The sequence below is a fragment of the Micrasema longulum genome, unplaced genomic scaffold, assembly GCF_059751315.1.
Source record: "Micrasema longulum isolate JH-2025_06_02 unplaced genomic scaffold, ASM5975131v1 h1tg000073l, whole genome shotgun sequence".
Classification (NCBI taxonomy): Eukaryota; Metazoa; Arthropoda; class Insecta; order Trichoptera; family Brachycentridae; genus Micrasema; species Micrasema longulum.
The window spans coordinates 648,147-660,745 of NW_028277280.1; the positions used below are offsets into that span (position 1 = coordinate 648,147).

Sequence of the window (12,599 nt, forward strand, 5' to 3'; positions counted from 1 at the left end):
TTAAATTTAGTTTTTGGCATTATCGCGCTATGGTTTTTTAAAGTTTTGTAATTAGGAAAATTATTTCGCATGTGACGCGTCACGAGTTCTGTTCGGCGAGTTCTGCTGATTGATCAATTGGCTTCCCTCAAACCGGAAATCAATCTCAACAATCTAAATTCGGTAGAACTGATTACTTCGTTCAAAGTTTTTCATTTTTATCAAAATACACATATTTTTTTCATACATTTTTAAGAAACTTTGCCGTAAAATGTAATGCTGTATTTTTTTATATTCAATTTTCAGTAGCAATGAACTTTCTCATTATTTAGCTTTGACCTTTTAAACTTAACTGTTTTGGTTCAACTGGTCCAAGTTGTAACAGGGTTTTTTTATGACCAGTCTTTGATCACAGCTTTAAGTGCAATCAACTCAGGATATCACAGGTTTTTCTGAGAAATAATAATTGCTTTCCTTCAGCGTTATAGAGCCTTGCACTATCCTGCTTTACATTTACATACCACTAGAGTTTTTGTTAGATTATTTTATCTCCCATAAACATTTCCATGGTATTTCTCTAAAGATTTTGTGATTTACAGTTTATTGATGACAACCCGTTTAGCATTTAAATCATTCTTCGTCTGCGTAAAGGTAATAAATAACGTTTGCATTATGCAGCAACCAGAAACCATTGAACTTTAGTATTAGCTATTTTATGGCGGATATCTGACTGGAAATTTTTTGCTGTCATGTCTGAGTAAATATTGTAAAGAGTACGTATTGTATGCTGTACGGTAAAGCTCCTTGTGCAATTTTTTACTTGTTGCATTTTTTGAAATTTTTATCACCTTTTATTAAAATATGATCAAGGTATACTTAACTTATGAATTCTATCATATTATATTGTTACAGCGATTACTAAATATTACATCGATATATTATATGGATATGAATTATAATGTACCAAATGCTATATTTCATTCATTGATTTGTATTTTTTTCTCCATGAACCATACTTGAAAAACCCCTCATGGCGTTAACGAGAATTAAATAAATAAATCAAGGTTTTTGCTCTTTTACAGCAGAAAAAAGTATGAAAACAAATGGAAGAATTGAAAATAGTTCACAGATGTTCAAACCAATGAGAAATTGTGAATGTTAAACAGTGTGTAAAGTGATCACTTAAACCAGCCAATAACAGTTCAGTTTCCAACATATTTCCTTCTAAAAAATGTGTTGCAATCAATTTCAATAAATCTTTTATTTTTATTATTTTTTAGAAATACAATCTTATTTGTGTGCTTATTTCTGTTAATAAAAATGCGTTTTGAAATATATTCGCATCTCCGTTTAATTATCTGTCAATAGCGAATATTTTCATTAGTTTTACTTTATTTTGTTTAGTGAGCGGACCAGGGGCGGCGGTAGGTGCGGCGTACAAGCCGGTGCCTCCGCCACGGCCCCTTGCAGGCTCCGCCCCCCGGCCCGCGCCCTCCCCGCTCCCCCTGCCGGGGGCTGCGCCCCCACCCCTGCATACGCATTCAGCAAAATTTCCTGTAAGTAATTTTATTATTATACCTAATAACATACCCATATCAATTTCTTGTTGTAACTGAATTTTTTTTTCTTGTGATTTACCCAAACATTTAAATTTTGGGGGCATTTTCAAAGATTTGTAAATAACTCAGTATTGGAAAATGGAAATTTAGTTGTGGTAGAGCGGGACTCGAACATTGGATCTTTAATCGGCGAGTCCGCCGCACTAGCTACGTGACCACAACCCGGTTCAATAATGATTATACATGTTTATTTTTAGTCCTACTTAACTATACTTTTACGATTCGTAAGTAAATACAGGTCACATTTCAATTAAATCCATTTTCTAACCCATGGCACATTTTAGACGATCGTTTAAATCCACACGATACTATTAAATCACATAGGGTGTGTTGATTTTCATAAAAAATATTGTTTTTAATGATTAAATGTCAGGCAAATGCACTAACTAATACACTTTGAGACCACTTATTCTCCGCATTATTCCCTTTTGCAATGTTAACCTTAGAAAAGTAACTGAACTAAAAATAAATAATACAATACAAAATCAACCCTTCATATTTACCTCTTCTTTTTGATTTGTACGATCATAAGGTGTGAAATCGGCCTATCTTTTATGCCAATGTCGCCAGTTTTTTTCATGATTTCATCCTTCATAGTCGGCTAACACGCATGAAAATTAAATATTTAAAACCACGCATAAGTAAAGCGGTTATTCCATTGTTAACATCTAAGTTAGCCGAAAATGGGGACTGTTGGGAGGAGTATGCAAAAATATATATTATTGTTAACAGGAGACAATTTTTTGTATCCAATATGGGTATTTGCGCCTTCACTCTAGCAAACCCGCAATCTTGCTAGCACGAAATCCAAATGACGACAGTTTTATCCACCAATCAGACAGCCAGGATATTTGAATGACCTCACTGCCCGCTAATAGAAATAGAGAAAAATCACAAGCCAATCAGAGAAGAGCACTGATAAAGCAAAAAAAGTTTTTTGGGAAGGTTTTCACTGTTTTTTATCTGTCCTAGCCTCAGAGTAATAATACGCTAAGCTATAGAGGAGCCCAAACGTAAGAAAACCATTCTATGACTTTTGGGTATTAAGTTAGCTACAGTTTGCAGCAAAAAATGGGCCGAACTCAGGTCGAGAATTGCCAAAGGGATATCAATTTGCGTTTTTTAAATACTTTTAAATATGTAGCTGTGTATTTATTATTACAGGGTTATTCCAATTCTTTTCCAAAATTCGCCTATATTTATTTTATAAAATTGAAAGCACATGAGAGTGGTATTTATTAATTTTATTCACAATATACTTATGTTAAATTTATTGAGACATAAATCCCAACTCCATGGAACGAAAGGCCTGTGTTTAGTTTGTTTGTTTTCCCGTCACATCTCTGAAACGGCGAGTCATAGCGGGTTGAAATTTGGACACGTCATTTTAGATGCGGTTTTAAGGTTAACGTTGTTATTTTCGAGTAAAATTTAAATCAAACTCTACTCGATAAAAACTCAAACTTTATATGGATGCGTAGTGCGGCCCTGTTATATTACCCATAATCAATTGTCATTTTCAACAGTAAACGAGTAAACATACTTTAATTTACAAATTTATCCCCTAAATTGAGAAAAATAGTATCTGAAGTAAATATTTTGATATCAGGAAAGTTTTTAAGCAACATAATACACGTGTCGGGACAATAAATGCCAAAAAGCAATGTAAATCATGGGAAAATATTCGAAATCAATTATCTGTGAATACTGACTCCTTTAACACCTTTGACGCTCCTACTGCTGCAACCAAACATACTGCAATTCACCATTGTTGATTTTTATTTATCATAACGTAAATATCCAGGTTATTTACAAACAAAGCCAAGCACAGCGACAAAAGCATCCGATAGAACCGTTATGCCTGACCGTTATGTTGTCAAATAAAACAAAATGGCCGCCAATTTGTTGCTAACCAACATTGCTTGCGTTCTATCAAACATAGTGATGGGGCTTCTCTATAGGTTAACGCATTATTACTCTGAGGTCCTAGCACTGTAAATAATATTTAGTATTAACGCTAAACTTTTAAATTACCAAGACGTGCATTATTTACTTTTATAAACCGAGTATTTTATTTTTCACAGAGGTAAGACACCGATTGTTAACTTGTAAATAGGAGGGGGAGGTAGGAAGAGAATCGATTTTTTTTCTTCCGTATTTACCTATATTTGGAAGTCGACTATCTATGGTAGTCAATTCGACAAAATGCTACACAGTGTGTAAAGTGATCACTTTACCCAGATGATTATTATTATGGACAATAATATCCCAATGTCGCTTTCAATTCAGCAATTACCACTCATTCTATCTGAGAGTAGCCGTCAGGTTGAAGGAGGATTCTTATTATATTTTAGACAGAACGTTAATGTTCAGTACTACGGGAAATTGGATGTAAAAAATGTTTTCTGACGCGCGGTAAAAATTACAGAAATTTCTTAAAATGTACAAAAAAAAAAATTAGCAAAAAAGAACTACTTTAAACGACGTCAGTATTTCTTCCGAATCAACCAATGATGGAGTGTTGTAATAGATTGCATCAGCAATCAATTAGCAGAACCTATCAAAGAGAACTTGTGACGTTACACGCTGAAGAATTTCATAATTACAAAACTTAAAAAATCATAGCGCTGATGCGATTCTTAAGAAAATTAACTAGTTCACTGATCCCTCATTGAATTCTTCATTTCACTACGTAAAATATAACTTGAAAAATGTTTATGGTAAATCATTATTATTTAGTTTTAGGTCTCAATAGGTTCACCTACATTTTAATGGTGATTAAATCGTGAATGTATGATTTTCATATACGGAGATAAGTAACGATAATTATATGAAGTATACTCGGTATTTATTATTTATACTGTTGAAGGCTTTTCATACAACTCATTAACCCAAGGCGTGTGAATTGGGCTGATTAAGAGAAATAAGATAACCTTAGGCTTAACAATACAAGTTAAGATACAAATATCAAAATTAATCGAGTTCAGATCTTATTTCAAACTATTAGGAATTTCATAATGTAAAAAATGTAGTTCAATAAAATAATATATTATTTTGAGAATCTGGCAATTATATAGGTACATAGGTACATAATTTATTTATGAATATAGACGGCACGCAGTGCCTTTTACGTTACAAAGATACATATTTAAGATAATATAAATACTTCAATATAATGCGAAAAACATAATTATCAAATTGAAAAGTATCATGTTACATAAATACTATAACGCAGCAGTTATATATTCGTATAAAGATTATACTTAGATATTTAAAAAAAATAATTGAACAATGTTTGCAATTACAATTTTTTGCTATTGGAGACTCACAAATAGACGCGCAGCAAAAACTGCAATCGGATTTTAATCAAATTTTAAGATGGTCACATGATTATAGCCTAACAATAAATATAAAAAAAAACGAAAGCGTTACACATTACGTCCCCATATAATAGACCAAAAGAAGATTTGTTAATATATGCACACACTCACGAATGCTTGCATATCAATCCACAAGACTGTAAATGCACAAAAATAGATCACGTAGAAAAATATAAGTATTTATGTATTATTATAGATTCCACTTTTAATTGGAAAGAACAGATAAAAACAGTTTGCAATAATCTAAGAGTTTACCTACTTAACATGTACCATTTAAAACCATGCATACCATACCCAGTGCTGAGACTAGTTTACTTGGGGCTAGTTGATCCAATTATTCTATATGGATTAAGAATATGGGGATTAATTTTTTAAACTTATACGGATAGAGTCTTGAACTTACAGGTACAAATTTTAAAAATTATCGTACCTGTAAAAATAAAGAATGAGGCAAAAGACAACAATAAAATATTATTTGATTTTGTAAACGTTTTGCCAATTAACAAACAGTGTCAGTATAAGATAATGACAGATCATTTCCTCGATTGCAATTTTAAATCCAAAATAAACCACCAGATCCGACAAGTATCGGCACAGCAGCTGATGGTACCACGACAGAAAAACTACTATGGTGACAGAACAATGGGTAGTGTAGTACCAAAACTGTACAATTTATTACCAGCTAAAAATCGTGAAGAAAAAACCTAATTTCATTTTTAAAAATTATTAAACAGCAAGTGAAACTTAAGTGTATAAATATATTTTATTCTTTAATTATTATTAAACTATGTACTTACTTATATATTTTTTTTTAAATGTAATGTAACCCGCATACAAGCTTCGGCTTAGCGGGAACAAAAATACAATTATGTACGTAACTTATTTGTTAAAATGAATAAAACTTAAAAAAGAAAAAAAAAGAAAAGATTTTTTATATTTTTTTTCTTCAAGAGGTACAAAATATAATTATATTAAATACAATAAAACCTTTTGTATCTAAAAAAAATAAAAAAAATAGTAGTAATATTAACAATTAAAGTAAATATGGTTCACAATAGTACCCATACAAAAGTAAACAGAAAGCACTATAATCTATAATAATAACATTTAGACTTATTTATTGATATAAAGATAAATTAAAGATTCATTTAATTTATCTTTATATCAATTAAACTGATTACTTTTTAATCACTTCTTTTCTAAATTATAAAAATGTACTAAATGTTGTACTTTTTTTACTGTTTATTCTATGATACATCGCCCATGTTACTTCAATCCTTTTTTATTTAAACCTTTTATTTATTGTTAATTTGCTGCATACCAACGTTATAATTTCTTATTTATTTTTTCTTTATTGACTTGACAAATCCTCCGTCCAGGTACTTTGAAGTTAATGAGTGCTAATAGATATAGGCTGTTCCATGTAAAGTTAACAATTTTAAATAAATTCAGTAAATCTAATTTTTTCTTCCCTCAGTTAGTTTTAACAAGTTCAAAGTATTTAATAGAAAGTCGTAGTTAATAAATTCATAACTGGTTCGAAGTTTAAAGTCAACGTATCTTAACAAATTATTTTTAACTCTTTCAAGAGTATATAGGTGAGAACCTCAGAGTAATAATGCGTAACCTAGAGAGGAGCCCAATCGTAGGAAAAATATTTTATAACTATTAGGTATTAAGTTAACTACAGTTCGCAGCAAAACAATGGGCCGTGTGCTGGTCGAGAATTTTCAAATGGATATTTTTACTATCCATTTGGAAACATCATATTGCAGGGCATATAATTCGCCAATATTTATTTTATAAAACTGAAAATACATGCTTGTGTTTATTTTTTAAATTATTTTTTCACAATATACTTATGTTACATTTATCGAGACATAAATCCCAACTCCATGGAACCAAAGTCCTGTGTTGAGTTTGTTTGTTTGTCCGTCACATCTCCAAAACGGCGAGTCTAACGTTGCTATTTTCGAGTAAAATTTTAATCGACCTCTACTCGGTAAAAACTTAAACTTTATATGGATGCGTAGTGCGGCACTGACATACTGCCCGTAATCAACTGTCATTATCAACAGTAAATATACTTTAATTTACAAATTTATCCCCTAGATTGAGAAAAAATAGTATCTGAAGTAAATATGTTGATATAAGGAAAGTTTTTGAGCAACATAATACACGTGTCGGGACAATATATGCCAAAAATCAATGTAAATCATGGGAAAATATTCGGAATCAATTACCTGTGAAAACTGACTCCTTTAACACCTTTGTAATACTTTACTCTGTATTTTTATACATACGTTGATTTCTCTACATTTGTAAATTTTTTCATGTAAGCACGCTGATCATTCCGACTTTTGACATGTCCATCTTTAAGTGTTTATTAGATTTGGTCATGCCATGCCTCTTTTATTTGCACCTTAAATCTTTTTGACATTCTTTCGCTGCCCATTTGCTTTACACGTCCAAACCAACACAGTTATTTCTTGATTTTGCCGATAATTCTTGTCTCAGAATGCACAAATCTCAATATAAGTGCACCGATCGTACATAGTTTTACCATCCATTTACCCGTGAATTTGCATTTTGGCATTCAGTTGGTTGATTCATTACAATTAATACACGACTTTTTAAACTCTTCTATGTCTGTGATGTAACACTAGTCTACATACGATGCAAGACTTGATATATCTCTCTTATTTTTTTAAATGACGAAGTTGTATTTTTTGTTATTTTTAAATGAAAATTTTTACACTTAAAATTTATTTAACTATGCTGGATTTTAATACGAAAAATATTTATCTTTGCTACGCGAAGAATGAATATGACGCGTGACGTCAATAAAGCAATACATCTGTATAAGAGAGAGCACAAAGATAGAACTCATAACAAGGAAGACAGACTCTGTTCTGTGGCCGGTGTTTGTCAGAAGAGATTCAATCTGTTATTGACAGTGATAGGGGGTGCACGCACATACGTAATACGACCGGCGTATTAAAGATTTTACATTTATTTTGCTATAACAGGGTTAAATTGTGTGTTTATTTTTATAAATTACGGAAAAATAATTATTAAACAGCATGTAACTTTGTTTTTTTTTCAAATATCTGAACTTTAGAATATTCCGTATTTTGCTTGTGGTAACACGATGTTACATCAACGGGCCCAAAGGAATTATTTACCACAGTCTTTTAAGTGTTAACACTTAGGTTTGTCTCTAATTGCTACAATAATCCGTTTTTATATTTAATTTTGAGTATTTCTAAATCATATTACTGAACTTTCCAAGGTTTATTAAGATGAGGAATATTTTTAAGAAAAAAAAACTCAGCCAAAAAATATATACATTTAATATTATGGATATTCTAACGGACAGTATAGCGTTGTGAGTGATTACGTAAACCAGTTATTTATCAACATTTTTTGCTGCTAAAACGTTTTTGAAATGTAGTACTGTCGGGTTTTCAAACAAAATTAAATAAATACCTAAGTTTGTTAATTCAATTCGCTCCATCGAGTTTGATTTATTAAATAAATAAAAACTTAGATTGTGTAGGTACGTCACGTACTATTGAATACTGTAAAATATCAAAGTTGATTATATTACAATTATGAACCATGCATAACGGAGCTTTAGTATCGCACTAATCTAAGTCTCCAAACTGTTATTTTATATTCCATTACTTTGTACAGTTTACACGAACTTGTTCAACTATTGTATAATATTATTATACTTCGTTCCACTATTATTTTTTCATTTAAGATCTTAAACCAGTTCCACAAGTGTGGCTCTTGTTACCCAAGTCAATGTAGTATTCCGCCACAGTTACTATTGATGTACATACCGTCTTTGGAAATCGATTCAAATTCAAATAAAAATATCGAAAAGCTGTTTTGTTTTTAAATTCGTTTCAACAGAAAGGGAAAACGTTTTTGAGAAGGGAATATGGAAGTCTAGGCATTTACAGGGCTTATGACCTGTCATTGGCTGGTTTAAGTGGCCAGTTTAGACACTGTGTACCATTAACCATTCTGCCCATGTTTGAACATCCACATTTCCTCAACTCTTCCTTTATCACGCGGGTGAGTATAGTGAGTGAGCTCTCTCTTATACTTAACCATAAAGGTTTCAGCTCCTTTACTTCACAACAGTCAACCGATGGAAGAGTTGAGGAAATGTGGATGTTTAAACATGGGCAGAATGGTGAATGTTACAGTGTGTAAAGTGGCCACTTAAACCAGCCAATGACAGGACATAAGCCCTGTAAATGCCTAGACTTCCATATTCCCTTCTCAAAAATTTTTCCCTCTCTGTTGAAATAAATTTAAAGTTTTGTAATTATTTCGGCGAATTGATCATGTTCAATCAGTTAAATCCCAGTCAGTGAAAATGAAATGAAATGAAATAAAATGAAGCCCTGTAAATGCCTAGACTTCCATATTCCCTTCACAAAAACGTTTTCCCTCTCTGTTGAAATGAATTTAAATATGAATAACTCCCTAGGAAGGAAATCCAGCCAGTCTGCAAGCATTTGGACATACTCAAACAGGTGTTTTGTTACTGAGACTGTAGTCTCAACGCTACAAAACAATGTCCTGGGTACGTATCCTGGTGGAAAGTTAAATTTTGAATTTCATCTACATTGTAAAATTAAGTTTTCTGTATGAAAAATAGAATACGCTTACAATTTTTTTTACTAAACATGTTCACTTACTGGTTACCGACGAAGATACTTTAAATTTGTATTCAAATGTACCCACTTTCGTACATAAATATCGATATTAGTTTATACCGTCTAAGCATATAGCGAGGAAGAGAGCCGTTCATAATCGCGGCCCAGAAGTGGTTTAAAAATACTTGAGTATATATTTTTTTTAGTTTTTGAACATTTATTTATTCATTTATTTTATTTTATTTATTATGGTTCACAATCAATTAACAATACATACGACATTCGTATAATAACCACAATTTGTTATGTTTAGATATTGTTCATCAATTATGTGTGAACACAAAATGCGCAAATATTTTTTAAAAAGGTTATATACGAGTATATAAGAAAAAAAAATTGGCTAGCTATTAATATTGCAAATCATGATTTCATTTGTTAAATCTGGTAAGGGTTATTCTGTTAAAAAATATAATTTAAAGTTTAATGAAACTAAAATATAATTACTTTTAGACCGGCAGATTACGCCATTTTAAATTTAGACTCAACTAAGGTACCTGCCCTAATCGTTTTCGGTAAGGGCTGGTCTAAAGGTCATAAAAAAGTTAATAAGATATTGTTTTAAATTATATATTACAACGATAATTATCTTATTTTTTCATAAAAAGATAATATAATTCTTTAAAAATGGTTTCCACTAAAGTATTTCAATAATTTTTTTTTTCAAGTATAACCGAAGGTATAATTTTAAGTATAAATAAAGGAAAATGTCACAAAAATGTAATTTAAAATGCTTGTATTTCATAAAGTTTATATTTGAAGCACTAACTGTGTGGTTATTCATTATAATAAAATAAATAAAACAACTTTGTTTTTAACCACTAATTTTTATTTTTCACCGACCGGTTTCAAAACAAACAAGGTTTGTCAAGGTTTGCGTAACTAAGTTACGTAAACCTTGACAAAGAAGCTTTCCTAATTTTGCGTTCGTTTTACCTACAGCCTTAAGATTTCGTTTAAAATTACAATTCCAGTCTTCTGCTATCGATCTCTAATATTTTTAAATATCGATGTGACTGCACATCCTTACTACAGATTCGATTTACATTAATTAGATATGCCCCTCGGAAGTTTAATAATATAATTACCTATGCGTTTGCATGCCTTATTTTCTATGTATCTCTCCTATATATGCGCATCGTATCGAATATTACATCTCAACAAATATTTGAATAATTATCCTTAATACATACATTAATCGATTTAAATTTTACCACATTTTATTTATGAGTAACTGATACAAAAGCTTTTTACTTCAAACTAAACAAACTTATAATCTGTGCAAATCCTCAATAAACTTAGTTTATATGATCGTAGTTATGCAGAAAGCAGCCAGCCATAGAAAAGTGAATCTGAGATAATATCTGCCATAATCTTGAAGCAGAATGCAGGAAAGATGGAATATCCTCAACAGATATCCACACTGTAGTTAAAAGAAGTTATCACGCGCCATTGTTCTTGAATTTTGCAACAATGGCGATTGGACTCATAAAGGTAATTAACCAAAATCAGTGATCGAACATCCCATTTCCAAGACAAACAAAAACTATTTTTTTCCGAGTACCTTAGCCTTGTACATGACACGTAAGGCTACTAAATACAGGGGTCCAAATAAATATTTAAAAAAAATAAAAGAAGAATCTGAGATAATAGCACCGTTGTAAAAAGAGTGAATAATCAAATCTACACAACAGTTGGAACGTTCTTGACTTTAACAAATGATCAACAATGAACTTTTTTTTTTACATTACAAGGAAGAATCTAATTATGTATTTGACCAGTTATAATGATTTTTAAAGTACCGAAATATTTTTCTAGTGCTGTTAGTTTTTTTCTTTTGGCCGTTTTTAGCAGATCATCGAATATATAAGCCATACAAATGTGGGTACAAGCAAAAATTGTATGGTTATGTATACCTGGTTCACCGACAGACACCAACACATAAATATAGGCTTATTAACCATTCAAACGCACCGTGCTTACATTTTAATATTCTTCGGGCCTTACTTATAAACCTGGTATAAAGTTACGCCTAGGCATAGTGGTAGAAAAGGGATGGGATTACCATCCTTGTTCTATATCTATACAAGTAATCCCGTTGATCGCGGGCGATACGTTCCGGTCAGACCGCGATAAGGGAAATTAATTAATTTATTTTACACTTTATATACATATTATATAATAAATATACATAAAAGGGCGGGCATATTGCCTTAAGGCAATTTTTTCCTACTTACCCAAATCGCTCAGTTTGACAAAATTAAAAACAAACATTAACTAAAAAAAAAAACACTACTATTAAGAGAGGAGAGGGGATGGAAAGGAAATAAGAAGGTGAAAGGAACAACTTAAATATTTAGATAGTGACATTTCGATCTTGATTTAAATGTAAATAAAGAAATTAGTGCGTAGATCATTTCACAACCGAGCAGCCACTACTGTGAAAGAGGAGGCAAGAAAATTAGAGCGGTGAAAGAGTATTCAAAGGGTTTTCTCGTTACTAGAACGAAGAGATAGTCCACATTATGAAAGAGGTTTGAAGAGCTCTCTCAGATAAACAGACAAAATGGGATTATTTAAAACATTGTGAAGAAGTGATAGAACGAAATTTCGCGATCAACGGGTGATTTTGCACAGAACTCTATCGGATATTTTTCAACTGGTTTAATGTCTGCACTAGCCGGTTTGCTAATTATTTTTAAGCAATGTCAGTTTGGTCGTTTTTTAAACCGATCAAGCCAACCTTCGCTTTTTATAAAAACTTCTCTATTTTGAGATTTTGAATAATCCGAAATTTTTTAATTTTTTGCCACAATCGTACTGTACTCTAAGGCAATTTAAAATCACAACTTACGACTGCAAATTTACCATAATCTATAATTTGGATA

General features: G+C 31.4%; 1 protein-coding gene across 4 annotated transcripts in view; it reads left to right on the plus strand.

Annotated features, from left to right (window-relative positions):
* Positions 1–12,599, plus strand: part of LOC148284956 (uncharacterized) — a 213,078-nt gene that overhangs the window by 153,026 nt on the left and 47,453 nt on the right. For all 4 annotated transcript variants that reach the window (XM_088232225.1, XM_088232244.1, XM_088232216.1 and 1 more), the window contains one exon: positions 1,384–1,535. In XM_088232225.1, the coding sequence (XP_088088351.1) occupies positions 1,384–1,535 (152 nt within the window). The remainder of the gene's footprint in view (positions 1–1,383; positions 1,536–12,599) is intronic.